The 17003-nt window shown below is 46.9% G+C and overlaps 2 protein-coding genes across 7 annotated transcripts in view; one reads left to right on the forward strand and one right to left on the reverse strand.

Moving 5' to 3' along the window:
* Trim37 (tripartite motif-containing 37) overlaps positions 1 to 2434 on the forward strand; it is a 132160-nt gene extending 129726 nt beyond the window's left edge. For 2 of the 3 annotated variants that reach the window (NM_001108288.2, XM_006247104.5), the window contains one exon: positions 2151 to 2434. In NM_001108288.2, coding sequence (NP_001101758.1) covers positions 2151 to 2295 — 145 coding nt within the window. In that variant the 3' untranslated portion in view covers positions 2296 to 2434. The remainder of the gene's footprint in view (positions 1 to 2150) is intronic. The other variant, XR_594795.4, reaches the window with a different exon arrangement.
* The window catches only part of Ppm1e (protein phosphatase, Mg2+/Mn2+ dependent, 1E), a 135797-nt gene that overhangs the window by 21492 nt on the left and 97302 nt on the right, over positions 1 to 17003 (reverse strand). For all 4 annotated transcript variants that reach the window (XM_039086379.2, XM_039086380.2, NM_198773.1 and 1 more), the window contains exon 2: positions 544 to 662. In XM_039086379.2, coding sequence (XP_038942307.1) covers positions 544 to 662 — 119 coding nt within the window. The remainder of the gene's footprint in view (positions 1 to 543; positions 663 to 17003) is intronic.

Consider the following 17003-nt stretch of genomic DNA (forward strand, 5'->3'; position numbering starts at 1 on the left):
AAACAAAACGTTTCACACAGCTTCTTCTTAAACCCGGCTTTCCGCCTTCTTCCTTTTTTGTGCATCAAACTGGGTTTTTTCAGTTGAGACAAGGTCCTTGCCTAAGCCTGTCTAGAATACCTAGGCTCCAGTGACCTTCCCTGCAGGTACACACGACTGAGCTCAACTCCATTGTGTATGCTTGCTCCTTACTAGACAGCAATGTCAATTTCCTGTTTCTAGTACTTTCCATGTACTAGTTTACCATAAATATATAAATATATTTAACTTTATGAAAATTTAATCATTTTCAAACATTGTGTGTATATGTGTGTGTGTGTGTGTGTGTGTGTGTTTCTGCATGTGCGCATGTGAGCATGTGTGGTTGGATTTTTTTTTTCTTCTGGCCTCTTTTTATTGATTTTTAAGAAAAAGTTCCTTAGTACCACTGTGTAGTCATAGTGGTGCATGTAGTTGGGTTTAATATGCTATAGCTATCCCTGTAGCCAGCTGTCCACGAGAAAATGTTAGATGTTTAAACACATAATGGAGAAAAGTGCTCACCCACAGTCCCTTCTGTGCCGTCCGTCTCCTTTGGGATACAGTGAGCAGAAAGGTCACTCTGGAGGACTTCATCTGATGTGGCTCTGGCTAAAGCGGCAGCCAGAAAGGAAGGGCAGTTACTGGAAGAGAAGCACAAGGCTATCCTCAGTAAGGACTCAGAAGTGATGCTTTAATGCACCACAATATATGCCATACGTGTCGTCCCACGGTGAGTGCCCGAGCACCCCCGGCTAGTGTTAGATAGATATTGGATTGATATCAGAGAATATCTCAGGGCTGGTCCCTGACCAGATTTACTGTCTAGCTGGGTAGACAGGTGGCTGAGCAAGTAAAGGAACAGAATGCGACCTGAGAGTCAGATAAGCACTGTGAAGGAAACAATACAGTGACCCCTACAGTGATACCCACCTTGGTTGGGTGGCCAGTCATTGCCACACATACCCTTAAATATGAAAAGATCATGTTACAAGGTCGTGGAAAGGCAGGGTGAAATACTTCGGACTCACTTGTGCACAGGCCTTTATGAGAACTTGTGAGAAGTCACAAAGTTTTGAGCAAGGAGGTGCCACGGTGAGATAGGAGTTAAAGCATTCCCTTGATTTGCTGTGCCAAAGGAAATTAGAATGTAGCGAGGATGAAAGGTAGGCAGTGAAGAACACTGACAATCTATGGGAGGAATGGGGAGGTCAGTAGAGGGGACAGGGACAGAGAGGAGGGCATGAGGAGGAAGAAGAGGGTGTTCTTTGGAGAAAGATGTGCAGAGCGTGCTGGAAGTTGGGCCGAGGTGAAGGACTGAGAGGAAGTCCTGGGTTCATCTGAGCAGCTATGGACTGACAGGAGTAGGACAAGAGATTTGAGGACTGGGCTAATGCAGAAAACAAGAGTTCAGTTAAGCAGGTTAAGCTAGAAATGATAATGAGATATTTTATAAGGGGATAAAATAACTGGACATTTCAGACAGACGCTCGGATTTGAAAACTGAGATAGAGTTCAGATCAAGAATCTGAGAATCACTAGCGTACAGTAGTTCTTGAAAAGTGTAGGAAAGCAGTGAGTAGGGGGAATTAGGAGAAAATGCTCTGTACTGCAGCATATTCATTGTTTTATATGCTGTGGGATGTGAGGCCGAGAGTATCTACCTCGCTAGTGCCTAGGTTTTCAGGTTAAGTGCAACTGTAGACAAGGAACCTGATCATGGGCTCTCACTAGCACATGGAGAGATCTTGACTGAAGCCTGAGCCTGATGCCCTCATGGGATGAGTCTTCAGGGGGCACAAAGGGAGAGGAGGAGAAGGGATGTAGCATGTGTAGATGCTGTGGACTGTGACCAGAAGGCTGTGGCAGACTGTCTATCTGTAGCAACCCACAGCAGTGTTTCTGGTCCTGTGTTTTGTTTTCCTCTAACTTAGGGCCTCAGGCACGATAGCCAGGTGCTTTCCCATGGAGTTCCAGCCCCAGGTCCCATGCTATTTTAGAACCGTGTCGTCTCACATAAAGTCAGTTACTCTTTCTTTACATGTGGTTAAGACGTGGGAACTTGCTTTTTTAAGGGCAAAGTAGGCTCTGGCTACCCTAGCTTTTTGCTTTCTTCCTCTTTCCCTTTCTAGACTGCTTGTTCTTGGAACCCAGCAGCCATACTGTGAGGAAGTCCAAACCAGCCAGCCTGGGGAGACTGCATGTACAGGGTCACACGGGTATGAGCTGAGACCTCTGGCCCCAGCTAACAGCCACCATCAGCTGCCTGACGTGTAAGTCACAGGGCTTCAGACAGCACCAGTCTTCAGCCTGAGGCTTCCAATCCATGGAACAGAAATGGGGACTTGCTGTACCGGTCTGAAATCCTGACCAAAAGAAACTAGAGTATAATAAATGACTTTATTATGCCACTAAATTTTGTCATAATTTTTTTGACAGCCACTATAACAGAAACCCAGTATTTTAAAGCTTGCTAGAAGACAGGAACCCACAGAGACTAGAAAGCCAGGCATGGTAGCACACACCTTTAATCCCAGTACCCAGAGGCAGAGAGGCAGGCAGGCCATCCATGATTTGGACCAGCCTAGCCTACGAAGTGAGTTCCAGACCATCCAGGGTTATACAGTGAGACCCAGTCTGAAACCCCACCCCACCTCACCCACCCACACATAGAGACTGAATAGCTAGAGGAGCTCTAAGAGGAGTCAGGGGAGTTGAGCATTTGGAGGAGGGCTTGGGTGACTGTAGCATCCCTGCTGAAGGGCAAAGGAACTAAAGAAAAGGATAGCGAATCTAACAGCCACCAGGGGGGGAGTAGGGGGTGGGAGGGCTCAGTGGGGGGTCTCAAAAATGATAGGGGGCGTTGATCTCCATGTATAAAAACACCAACATTCATCACACGGGGCTGCTGCACAGTACAATGCTTGGCTAGTGTGCACAGGTCCTGAGTTCAATCCCTATTTTCCCTCTCCCACTAAAAATGGAAAGACACGACAGCAAGCAGTAGAGTGACATCAGACACTGGGCCTACATATGCGAGGTGGGGAATACAGAACAGAACAGCTGCTTTGGCAGCGCCCTGAACTCCAGCTGTGTATGTGATGCGGCCCAGCAACTCTGGTCTCCGCATATGCCTTTGGAGTGAGTGAAAGCACCACACACACAGGCCGCATGTGCACCACAGCAAGAAGGACATGCAGCCGATGCAGAGTGGAGTTTCCCATGTAATACCGGGGTGCTTTTTCAGCACACCTCTCTGTGGACCATGTGCGCCTGGTGTCTGCAGAGGCCCAGAAGAGGGCACTGATCCCCTGGAACTGGAGTTGGATGGTTGTGAGCCACCATGTGGTACTGGGAATCAAACTCAGATGTTCTTACACTGCTGAGCCATCTCCAGAACCCCTGATGCTTATACCTGCAACTGTGTAGATGAATTTTGAAAATTCAGAAGACTGTCTAGAAGACCACAGGTTCTAGAAATGTATTTATATGAAAAGCATGTGACAGATAAATCTAAAGAAACAGAAGTGGTTCTTCAGGGGTGAAGTCCAGTGGACACATGGAAATACCAGCCTTGGTCAGGATCAAGTTTGGTGGGAAGAAAAGGGGTGCGAGGGAAGGAGGGAGGGCAGGCACTTAGGGTAAGTGCAGGTAAGTGTTTCTGTTTGCTATTTAGGGAAGTCAGGACAACCCCAGCTAATTGTGTTTACCCTTGCAGGGGCTTTGCTGAAGCATGCATGCCTTGTGCCAGGCACTATTGTGCTGCTCAAGATGCTAACACGCACACACACACACACACGCGCGCGCGCGCGCGCGCGCGAGCGCACACATACACGCGCACACACGCACACGCGCACACACGCACACGCGCGCGCACACACACACACACACACACACACACACACACACACACACATGAGATTTGGTCAGGTGAGACCAAACACCTGCTCCAGAAACATGAAATCACACTGCTTACACCCCAGACCTCTAAAGGGGAAAATAACTTGCTATTACCTTTCTCGTCCCTTAGGACCTCTTTATCTTTGTTTGTGTGTTCACACGTGTCCAGATGCAGAGGGTGCACATATACATGTCTGTACAAGATGGCTGCTCCCCACTCCGCACTGAGGCTGATTCTTCCTTGGAGGTGGGGTCGATGCTTTGGCCAGACTGGCTTGCCAGTGCACCCTGGGGCACTCTTGTCTCTGTGGCCCTGAGATTTCAGCACATGCTAACATACCTGGTCTCCGTGTGGGCCCTGGGACAGAACTCAAGTCCTCATACTTTCAGGCACTCCCCTGAGTCCTCATCATACTTTTACAAATTGCAGGTCATATCCTTAGTAAATAGTGAAATCATTTGTGACCTGTCTTGCCTGTCTGTTTTAGCAACATTGGGCATTGACCCCAGGACCTCTTGCATGATAAGCAAGTGCTCTATCACCTGAACAACCCTTCAGCCCCTTTTCATGAAAAAAAAATTACAACTACGCCCTCATTCATTCATTTAATCAGAGTGTGCATGTGTGTGGGCATTCAGGTGCCGTGGTTTACCTGCAGAGGGCAGAGGAAATCCTTAGGCGTTGACTCACCGTGTAGGTTCCACGGATAGAATCCAAGTTGTCAAGCTTAGTTGCAAGCACCTTTAACCCCTTGGCCAGTGATTCTCAACCTGTGGGTCACGACCCCTTGGGGGGTCACATATTAGGTATTTTGTTATGATTCATAACGGGCAAATCAACAGTTGTGAAGTAGCAGCGAAACAATCTTACGGTTAGGGGTCACCATGACAGGAGGAACTGGATTAAAAGGTCGTGGCATCAGGAAGGTTGAGAGCCACTGCTCCAGGCCATTCTGCTGACTTCATTTTTATTTTGAGATGAGAGCTCTCTGAGCCGCTGGGATCTCAGACTTGCACCATCACAGCTGGTTGGTTTCTGCTCTTTGCTCTGCTTGTAGTTTTGAGGCACGGCCTACGCCTCCACACGTGGTAGGCAAGCATTACAGCTGAGCTAGAGTATCCACGTGTGGGCAGGGTCACCTCCCAGCTCCTGCTCCTTCACAGCTGTAAAATGAAGTAATGGGGCCTGTCCAAGGCGAGGGCCACGAGCATCACCGTCCTTTGTTGCTGTCTAGAGTGTCGGCCCTTTCTTGACGAGTCAGGGTTTGGTACTGAGGTGACTTTGTCTTCACATCTCTCCTGCTTTTATTCTGATCTAGTCCGTCCTTTTGTTTATTTTTAAAGCTGCATTTTAAAATGATCCAAGAACTTCAGTGATCTAGCTCCCTAGAGTTCCACAAGAAATGATACCTTTTGTGTAATTAAACTATCAGTCTATGCTCATCAAAGGTAAAACCATGACGACTTGAGAGAACAAGGCACACACCACTAATCTTATTAATGTGTCACTCGTGGTACATTTTTAGTTACAGTTAATGTACTTTTTAAACTTTTTGTCAGACAGAATGAAAATATTTTCAGTGAGGTAGGGAGGGAGGATTAACTCACTAAAGTAAGAGCTCAAACATCACCTCCGTCAGCGTGCTCTGCACATCAGGACATGGAAACACTTGTATGAATCATTTCTTAATGGTTTTGACTGAACTGAAAGAAACTGTTTCTGAGAAATGAGAATCGCAAGTCTGTTTAAAGCTCAGGCACATCAGAGAATACTTGACACACCTCAAACACAAACTTATCATTAGTGCTTGTCATTTTAAGAGGCTTACCGAGAGTGACTAACATGACAACACAAACTGCTTTCCTTCATACTTTGCCTTGAGATGCTAAGACAGTGTTGACAGTGCGGGGGCGTGGAGAGACCAAGACCTAGAATGCTGTTGTCTGGGCTGAAGAGAATGACCAGCACTTAAGAGGACTGGCTGTTCTTCAGAGGACCTGGCTCTGAGTCCCAGCACCCATAAGCAGCTAGCAGCCATCTGTAACCCCAGTTCTAGGGACTCCAGTGTCCTCTTCTGCCCTCTGTAGGCATCAGGCATGCTCAAGCAAACAGACAAACACCTACACACATTAATAAGTACAGAGGGGGCTGGGGATTTAGCTCAGTGGTAGAGCGCTTACCTAGGAAGCGCAAGGCCCTGGGTTCGGTCCCCAGCTCCGAAAAAAAGAACCAAAAAAAAAAAAAAAAAAATAAGTACAGAGATATATGAGGTCAGATCTATGAGGTCAGAGGTTGCTGCACTGGAAACCTTCACTTGGTGTGACTTGACTTTGGCAGTGCCAGCCTTTGGGTTGTCTGGATCTTCTAAAATGAAGTTAATCTTGTTAGGGTCCTTAAACAACAACAACAACAACAACAACAACAACAAAAAACAAAAAAAAAAAACCCTAGTTTTACCTGAGATATAAAGTACAGCTCTAAGACAGTCTTTGAAGTAGTTCCCATACTTAACTCCGAGCAGTTTAGACCCTATGAATGAAAGAAGTGTTTTCTACATAGCAGTTAACTTTTATTTTAAACAGCAAAGCACAGATCGTATATATTCATAGGTAGAAGTAGTCTTTGTCAATTTGTTTCTAAGTCACACGTTGTGTGCACATAGGCACTTCTTGAACAACACTGAAAAGTCACTAGAGATCCACTTACGTTTCCTCACAAGAAGTAAAACATTCTACTTTACTAAGGATACTTACACTAATGACTACATTGACTACACACTTCAACTTTATATACTTAGTTTCTCAGAGCTATATGTTATAATGCCAGAAGCTCAGCCCTGTTGACATTGGAAACTGAGCTCTGTAAATAAAACAAACATGGTGTTTGCTTTCAAGTAAATATTTTTCAAACACATGCAAACTCTCGGAAAATGATGGGTCACACATGCCACGACTGTCCTGGCATCTTCACGCCAGCTAGCAGCATTGCCTTCTGAAGTAAATGTTGCTTCTTTAATTCTACTTCCAAAAGTAGGACCAAGAGTGTTGCTCACTGGTAGAATACATGCTCAGACCATATAAGGGCTGGTTCCTGAGGCTGATACCTCAAAAAAAAAAAAAAAAGAAGAAGGAGGAGGAGGAGGAAGAGGAGGAGGAGGACAGAAAGGGGGGAGAAAGAAAGGAAGGAAGGAAGGAAGAAAGAAAAAGAAAGAAAATGCACCTGTCCCCAAACATGTCTGGAGACTTCCTCCCTCCCTCCCTCCCTTCCTCCCCCTCATTATGTAGCTCTTGCTGACCTGGATCTCCCTGTGTAGATCAGGCTGGCCTAGAACTCATACAGATCCACCTGCCTCTGCCTGCCTCATGCTGGAATTAAAAGCATTGCTGTCACAAACAGTGTGGTTGGAAAAAATTACAAAATACCACCACATCCTAATGACCTTCAGTAGTTAAGCACTTTTCGATGCCTACACATATTGTTTTGTAGTGTCTGAGGCCGAAGACTAGATCGGCATGGGAACTATCCAGATAACATTAGAGTCAAGGCTGAGGTGAACTCAGCAATAGAATGCATGTGTACTCTATACAAGGCCTCAGTTAACGCCTTCACAGCGGATGGAGGGAAGGAGTCTGTGTTAGCAGAGAACAGCTTGGTCAGCAGACTTTTAGGACTGAGCATGTACATTTCGTGAGACCTACAGATAGGGCAGATATTACAAGGCTTGTGCTTGATTTGCAAGGACGAGAGGGAGGGTGAACAAATGAACTCAGGATCAGTAAGGACTCTGGGGACCAGACACATGGAGCTGTACATGGAAAGATCTGGAAGTCCCACCAGCTCCTGGAATGCTGTTGAGCTGACTTGTTGGAGACCAGGAGTTAGGAAGGCTCGTTCCAGAGGGGACCTCAGCAAACAAGATGGGAAAACGAACTCTTCTGAGCCTAAAATGCTACCTCTGCAATTCTATTCCAAGTAAGTATTGTTTTTTATTTCAAAGAGGGTCAAAGGCAGCTTTAGACGTATAAACACACTGGCCATACTGGCACATAACTGTACTCAGAGTTATGGGAGGCAGACCACTAGATCCCTGGAGTCTACACATACATTTAAGACTAGTCTGAGTGACGAGACCCAAACCCACAATATTTCTATAAGGATATTCTACCTTATGTATTAGGAATATTCTTATTTTTGTAAAGAATTATTTATGTATTTTATTTATATAAGTACACTGTAGCTGTCTTCAGACACACCAGAAGAGGGCATTAGATCCCATTACAGATGGTTGTGAGCCACCATGTGGTTGCTGGGAATTGAACTCAGGACCTCTGGAAGAGCAGTCAGTGCTCGTAACTGCTGAGCCATCTCCCCAACCCCCTATTAGGAATATTCTTAAAAGTTGGGTGTGACTGGTACACATCTTTGATCCCAGCGTTTGGCAGCAGAGGCAGCTGGATCTCTCTGAGTTTCAGGCTAGCCTGGTCTACTTAAGGAGTTCCAGGATAGCCAAGACTGTATAGGGAGAGTCTGTCTCAATGGATAAATGGATATTCGTTCCCATAAGTACTGTCAGTCTTGGCTGTGTTTCTATTGGTTCAGAAAGACGTCTTTGGACTTAGTGTAGCCAACTACACTACAGACTTCTTATAGACCACCGAGTACTGTGCAGCTTCGTATTCTATCTCATTGTTTATTTTGATTTTGAGACAGGGTCTCTACTTAACCTTCACTGCCGTGAAACTCACAATGTGGAACAGGCTGGCCTTGAACACACAGGGATCCTCTTGCTTCTGCCTTCTCAGTACTTAATGGGATAAAGGCACCACACCAGTGAGAGCTTTATATTTTAAACAAGTCCATCCTCCTCCCACTTAAAACCATTTCCAAGGGTTTGTAACTGTGTCCCCCCAGTCTAGGCTGGTATCAGTCAGTGGAGCAGGCAGTGACAGCAGGAGTGGGGCTGAGTGACGGAGGCTGAGCACTGGATGGTCGGTCCTGGTATAAATAGATTAATGCACCACAGAAACAGTGCATTTGCTTCATTTCCAGACACCCAGGGTGGACCTCTTGACTCCATCACTTGTTCGCATCATGCAAATCAGGACAATGTACACTTTAAGGCTGCAAACTGAATAAACCAAGCCAGGAAGCACTCTGATTACAATGCCAAACCTACACAAATCACCAAAGGCATTATTAGAGAAATTAGAGGTTTAAAAGTACATCCTTCCTGACACTGGCAGTGTGGGCGTCCACGCAGCACAGCACCCACAGCTGTGTTCAGCAGGCTAAGGTGATAGAAATTCTGGAAGGTGGGGCGTTTCCCTCAGTTCCATCTAGAGCCTCCACTGAGCAGCCTCGAGCCCACGGGCTCGGGGCAGTGTGTCTGCGGGTGATGGCGAGAAACACTGACTCCTGACTACCCCATCTCCATTAATCACAAGGATTTTAAGACTAAAACTAAAGGAGGCAGATCCTCTTCCTCGCAGTGTTCTTTTTCCTAGTGGACTGCATGGAGTTAATGGCTGGGTTTCTTCCTCAGGAGGCTGCCCTTTGTCTAGCAGGCTCTAGGAATGCCACCTGGAGTCAGATGGCGATGCCCACACAGCCCAGGTTCTTTCCTTCTCTCCTAGCGGTCTAAACAATGCCTGCCTGGTGCCTCACTCCCGAGGCTCTGGCTTGGGGTTCTCACAGCAGAAGTCTCCCTGTGTGCCTATCCGTTTAATCTCACATCTATTTTTGCTCACACCAACCAAGATTACATTCAAGGAAAACCTACAGACTCCCGGGTTTTCTGTGAGTGCCAATTAGCTGCTACAAGGTCACCCGAGACCAAACTGACAATAGTACATGATCAGTACAAGACGACAGAATGACGGTGGCCTCGAGAGACATCCTATCGCCTTTCTCCCCAAAGCAGGCTGAACAGAGCAGCCTGTATCCTGAAACGGCCCTAGCCAGGGTGTCCCCGTCTGATCTTCCTCATGCCAGATCCCAAGCGCTCAGGGCTGTTCCCCTCATGTGCTTCCCCCAAGACGTGCCATGCTGCACTTTCGTGACACCTTTGTGCCCCACCCCTCTCTGGAAAGCGCTGCCTTTGCCCGTGTCTGTTCTACAAGTGCTCTGGGAACACTTCCCCAGCTGCTGGCCGCCTGGACTGCTCTGGGCATCCTCAGTGTTCCCTTCCCTTCTGTATTAGTTGGTGGGGACGGAGTGTGAGGACGTCAGAGGACAGTTCTGGGGTTGGTTTATGTGCAGCTGTGCAGGAGGAGCTGGGGAAGGACGTGCTTCTGAAAGGAACTCTGGTAGCGTTGCTCCAGTAGGCTTCCATGCTTTGCCACTGACGTCTGGGAGCCATTTGTCTCCAAGCTCCTCTGTGAGCCTGAAACCTCTGCCACTGCATGCACTTTGGATGGGATTTAGAGAGTTGGTTAGACATAAATTTGAAACAACTGAGTAATTTTCAGTTACTATCAAGTCGACTAAATGCAGGAAGTACTTCGAATTGCCTTTCCCTTTCCTTCCTGCTCTCTCACTTCTTCCCACCAGCCCAGGAAGGCCAAAGGCAGGCAACTGCCACGGACTGCAGTCCTTACCAGTCTGAACAGTGTGTGCATTCTCCAAAATTTAATAACGCTGAGGAGGGAAAGCCCTGCTTCATCTTCCTAATTTATTTTAACAGTATAGTTTACATAAAAGTTCTGTTCTTTCAAATATCTGAATTTTAATTCACACAGACCCTCAGGGGCATTCTCAGAACAGAGGTCAGAGGACGAACTGAAGCCATTGGAAATAAGTACAATTTATCCTGGGTTTTGTTTGATTTTCTTTTCTTTTTTGGGGGGTGGGGTTGGTAGGGGGAGGTGAGACAGGGTCTCTCTACATAGCCCTGGCTGTCCTGGAACTCACCATGTAGACCAGGCAGGCTGGCCTCTGTCTCACAGAGGTCCTCTTGCCCCTGCCTCTAGAGTGCCGGGACGGAAGGTGTGCCACCATGCCCGGCAGGTTTCTCCCACTGAAGACTTTCCAAAGCTAAAGGAATTTTAAGTGACGAGTTGGTATCAAGCTACCTTCCCACTGACATAAATCGAACAAACGTGGTGACAAAAAGCAGGCCATACTATGCTCTTCGGCGACTGACTGACTCGATATACGTACCTTACCTTTCATATACATCAGAGTGACTTACTGTTGCCAATGTTCTTCCCTCTAAATTCCTCAGCGTGCTTGTCATGAACTAGAATTCAGTATTCCTTAACAGACCTTACTACACTCCATGTATAATAGATTGACTTTAACTTTAAAAAGTATCTCTTAAAAAGGAAAATAATTGGGAGTTGGGAATATAGCACTTGTAGCTAACGTGGGTGAGATAGAGCATTTGAGGAGACTGAAATAATCCATAAGTACATATTATACACACAATAAACAATGTCTTTCCAGCATCAAATCATGCTGGAGCCGGGGCCACAGCTCAGTGACAGAGCAGTTGCCTGGCATGCATGAGGCTCTAGCAAACCAAACCAAACACCACACATGAATGGTGGTGAGACACGATGCTACACCACACACGAATGGTGGTGAGACACAGTGCTACACCACACACTAATGGTGGTGAGACACAATGCTACACCACACACTAATGGTGGTGAGACACAATGCTCCTTGGGGGCTGAGGAGAAAGCTCTGTGCTGCCAAAGTGTTTGCTTTGAAAGCATGAAGACCCTAGTTGGAGCCCCATACTCTTTGTACAAAGCTGGGCACAGCAACACTTACCTGCCGCACGCGCCTGTAACCCCATCCCCACCGAGGCAAAGAATCGAGAATCGAGAATCGCTGAGCTCACTGGCCAGCCGGTGTGGCCCTATTGGTGAGCCCCAGGCCAATAAGAGACCTGCCTTGAAGGAGGTAGATGGTGGTCCTGAGAATGTCACTTGAGCTGATGTGTAATGTGTGCACCCAGCCATGCAGATACTCACATGTACCCACACACCACACATTGCAGTGGGGAATGTGCTTCTGCTTCTATGGCAAAAAATAACTGGGAATCCTTCTTGTTTCTGTATTTACAAGGCTATTGTATTTTTCAAATGGCCACACTTCTAAGTGACAGGGCTGCCTGGACTCCTCCTCCAGCCTTCTGAATACTCACGGTTTTTTCTTTGTGTGTATAGGACACGGTTGATAAATTTGGTATTTCTAAGTAGGCAGAAAAATATCCATCAGTAGTTGGTGGTATTTGTAATACTGCCTTGACAATTAATACCTTAATAATCTGGAGCTAAAATTAAAAATACTTATCTGTAGGTCAAAAATGGATTCTAAAACAAGGGAAAATAGAGAGCACCAAGACAGATGTACAAGCTGGTTCATGTGGCCGCATTGGGGAAAATACAACCCAGATGCAACAGCTGTATGTCGTAAAACTGAAACTTTTATATCACACTAACAACTAGTGACTTCTCAGAACTTCTGGACATGAATTCTCTAGAAACTCTGAAATTGGCTGGGCTGGTGTGTGTGTTCAAAGATGCTACCTTAAAGAAAACCTCTAACGTATTTATTTATGTGTTTGTATGCTGCAGTGTGTGTGTGGGGGTGTGTGTGGGTGTCCGTGCCCGAGGAAGCCAGATGAGGGTGTGGGAGCCCCTGAAGCTGGAATAGCAGGTGTCTGTGAGCTTCCCACACAGGTGCTGGGAACTCAGGCCTCCTAACGAGCCAGGAGGCTGAACTTCTGAGCCAGCTCTCTACCCCGCAGATTTTCTTTGTGTTTGTGGAATTTTTGAGACAGGGTCTCACCATGCAGCCCCAGCTTGCCTGCAGCTTGCTGTAGAGACCAGGCTGGCCCTGGACTCCAAGAGGTGCCCCCTGCCTCTGCCTCTCCAGTGCTAGGATTACAGGTGTGTGCCAGGCCTCAAAGACATTCTTAACATGACCTTTCCATAAACGATGGCACTGCACTTTATATACACACAGACTACTCTTTCTTCAAAGTTATATTCATGGGAAATCGAGGGAGTGACCCTAAAACAACTTGAGGAATTTCGATCTTATTTTCCTTAGTACAGTAAGTATTGGCTTAAAGACAAGAACTTGGGACTCCTAATGTATTTTTTTACCTATTTAAAAAATAAGTGTGAATATGATTAATATGTGATGAGTTGTCTCCAGAGTTTAAATGTTGGTACCCTAACCCACAGGCCTCCAAATGTGACTCTCTGAAACCGGGTCATTAAAAGTGTGATGGAGTCATTCCTGTGCTTTAAACGTGATTTGTCCCCATAGACTGCTGTGTAGGAAGTGCGGTTGCCAGGGCAGCAGTGTCCCTGATCCTTTAAAAGCTCCTTGGGTCACTGGGGCATGCTCTTGAAAGAGATGGTGACTCCTTCGGCCGTTTCCTACCAGAAGATGCTGCCACTCACCCCACACAGCCCTGCAACTGTGATCTACCACTCGCCATGATGACCTTGTCAGAAACTGAACCCACACAGGTGCCATATCTTTTGACCTCCAGAACTGAGTTTAAACCTTCTCTCCTCATACAGTGAGCTGCTTCCAGTCCTGCCTGCCCCACACTGCAGGAGAGCTGCCTGCCCCACACTGCAGGAGAGCTGCCTGCCCCACACTGCAGGAGAGCTGCCTGCCCCACACTGCAGGAGAACTGCCTGCCCCACACTGCAGCAGAGCTGCCTGCCCCACACTGCAGGAGAGCTGCCTGCCCACCACTGCAGGAGAGCTGCCTGCCCACCACTGCAGGAGAGCTGCCTGCCCCACACTGCAGGAGAGCTGCCTGCCCCACACTGCAGGAGAGCTGCCTGCCGACAGTCACTAAGTCAAGTCTCACTGCAGCACTGCTTTCCTTACCTTAAGGAACGCATGTGAATGGGGATGAGATGGCCCATGGCTGTGATCCCAGCACTGAAGCAGAATTAGCTGCACATCTGAAGCCATCATGGGCTTCTCAGAGAGAAGGGAAGGAAATGTGAGTGCAGACACTGAATAGTGCCCATGGGAAGGCAGGGAGAAGCTATAGGCTAAGAAGAGAAGCCACAGAAGATGGCGCTGCAACCCTGGCCGGCTGTTCAGTAAGCTATGAGGCTGTGGTGCTTTGTTAGGGCAGAGTAACAGCAATAGGACACTTCCGTGTTCCCATGTGCCACTCACTGAGCTGTGTTGTTATTGCCAGACTTCCTAGCCAGAGTTTCTCTGTGCAACCCTGGAGCTAGATCTGTAGACCAGGCTAGGCTGCCTTGAACTCACAGATCCACCTGCCTCTGCGTCCCAAGTGCTGGGATTAAAGATGTGCTGCTGCCACCAACTACCAGCACCACCTGGAACAGACTGATTTCTTTCGGGCCTAGCCTTTGCTACCTTAATAGCTCTAGTTGAAATCATTATGAAGATGTGAACTGTGTACCACAGTACAAGTACTGGAAGAGCATGTCTTTGGAGGCAGGGAAGATGGCTCTGTAAATCAGAGGGTCTGATCAAGTCCTCAGCACCCAGGAAACCTTCAGGCATGGTTTTGTGGGGCATATGCCCAGTGTCCTGCTCTGGTCTCCATGAGCATGTGCACCCACACACATACTCACATGAATGTAACACTCACACACACACACATGGAACATGTCTTTGTGTTAGTGGGGATGTGTATGGGGTATACATGCACGATGTATATGGGTGCACATGTGCCACACATTCATGTGGAGGGTTGAGGACAGCTGTCCTTAGTCTACTCTCAACCATGTGGGCCCTAGGGTTGTCAGGCTTATATGACAAGCATCTTTACCCACTGAGTCATCTTGCTCTAATAATCATACATATGTCTTAGTTTGCTTTCTATTGGTTTGATAAATCACTAACCAAAACCAACTTGGGAAAGAAAAGATTTATTTCATCTTACAACTCTTAGGCCACACTCCATCACAGAGGGGGCAGGCACCCAGAGGCAGGAACAGAAGCAGAATATGGAGGAATGTTACATACTGACTTGCTCACCTTCATTTTTATACAACTCGGGGCCACCTACCCACCTGCCCTCCTACCCACCAGCCAGTCTGTCCACCTACCCACCTGCCCACCTGCCCTCCTGCCCACAGTGAGTTGGGCCCTCAACATCAATCATCAATCAGGCAGTTGCCTCCTGGACTTGCCTACAGGCTAGTCTGATGGAGGCAGTTTTTCAGTTGAGGTGCTCTCTCCACATGGCTATCTTGGGTCAAGCTGACAAAAGACTGACTTGTGATGGCAAATCCTGGTTGTCAACTTGACTGCATCTAGAATAAACTAAAACCTAAGCTTCTGTGCATTCCTGAGAGGGATTTTCTTGATCAGATTTGAAACAGGAAGATCTGCACTAAACCTGGTCCACCGCCTATGGTGGCAGCCTGGAAAGGGCATGGCTGAAGGAAGCTTTGCCCTGTTCATCCTCACTCTCGCTGGCAGGTCCATCTACCCCATTGCTGTGGCAGGCCCTCACTTGTATAATCCTCAACTTCTCTGTGATTCCAACATAGGCAGATGGCCAGGGATCCTTGAGACCTTCAGCCCCACAGTGGGCCTGTAGACTCAACTCCTGGATTTGTGGCACTCTGGTGTGGGACAGCCATTGTTGGCTGTCCATCAGAATCCTGAAAACTAATAAAGCCATTTTAGTGTATATATTTATTCCATCAGTGCTTTCTTTAGAGAGGTCTGACTAACATACACTACCCCATCTCCTCAGGGTCGGTTATTCCTCAGTTAGCATTTCTGGTACCTGTGTGCCTTCCACACCAGGCCTTAGTGCGGTTTGTCCTCAAAATGTGAAATGATTCTTCAAAGTGTAACCTACATGAGCTAGGTGAGAGACTTCCAAAGACAGACCGCATTACACAGTGTTACCCAACACTGTGTTTGAGGTGACAATGGCGTAACAGAGGCACCTGGTGTGTCTATTCTAAGAACACTGAGTAGAGCGCAGTATAGACTCCGCATGCCCTGTGTCGGCTCCTGCGGGCTCACAGTCCCGAAGTGCTCAGCTCAACTTCCAGTCAGCAGCATCCACACCGGTGGTGCAGATGGGCTTACTTGAAAGCAAATCCATTTACTGCAAATTCTTAAAAACTAAACTATGGGGTTGGGGATTTAGCTCAGTGGTAGAGCACATGCCTAGCGAGCGCAAGGCCCTGGGTTCGGTCCCCAGCTCTGAAAAAAAAGAAGAAGAAAAAAAACTAAACTGAATTAAAAACAACACAAGGTTTCAAAAATTGATGCTAGACAACATCTTTTTAAAAGAATAGTCTGGGGCTGGAAAGATGGCTCATCCGGTAAAGGGCCCTGCCGGAAGACTGGTGATCCGAGTTTAATCCCAGCACATACATACATGGTGGAAGGAGAAAAACACAGACTCCTCAGGGTGTGCCCCAACCTCCACACATGTACTGTGACATGTATGTGTGCCAACATGCACTCAAATAAAATGTAAAAAACTAAAAAAATAGTTATCACTTGTAAGTATACATTAATTTGTATCTATTTCATTTTTATTTACTTAGTCAATTCAGTAACAACAATGACATTTTTAATTTATTAAATTTGAAAATGTAGATGTTCTGATCTAAATAGTATATTTAAATAGTACTTTTTTGCTTTGTTTTGTTTTTCTCTCTCTCTCTATAGCCCTCCCTGTCCTGGACCTTACTCTGTAGACCAGACCAGCCTTGAACTCACAGATTCACTTGCCTCTGTCTTCCAAGTGCTGGGATTAAAGTCTGCTTTTCCAAAAAGTCTCAAGTGACTGGGAATATGGAAGAGCTCATTAGAGACTGTTGCATGCAGAGTGATCTGCCAGCCCGACTGTGGTCCTCACAAGGACTGTATTGTATGTGCTTTTCCCCCACTGTGTGTGCAAGAGTGAGGTGTACATGTATGTGCATATGCTGTGTGTATATGTGGTGTGTGTATGTGGTATATGTACATGTGGTGTATGTGTGTGTACACAAGCATGCATACATAGGGGAAGGTGCACATACGTGGCTACCTTTGCATGTGGAAGCCAAAGTTTCAGTATAGGGAGTCAACCACAGTCACTCTTCCACTCAGT

This window comes from Rattus norvegicus, chromosome 10, assembly GCF_036323735.1.
Source record: "Rattus norvegicus strain BN/NHsdMcwi chromosome 10, GRCr8, whole genome shotgun sequence".
Classification (NCBI taxonomy): domain Eukaryota; kingdom Metazoa; phylum Chordata; class Mammalia; order Rodentia; family Muridae; genus Rattus; species Rattus norvegicus.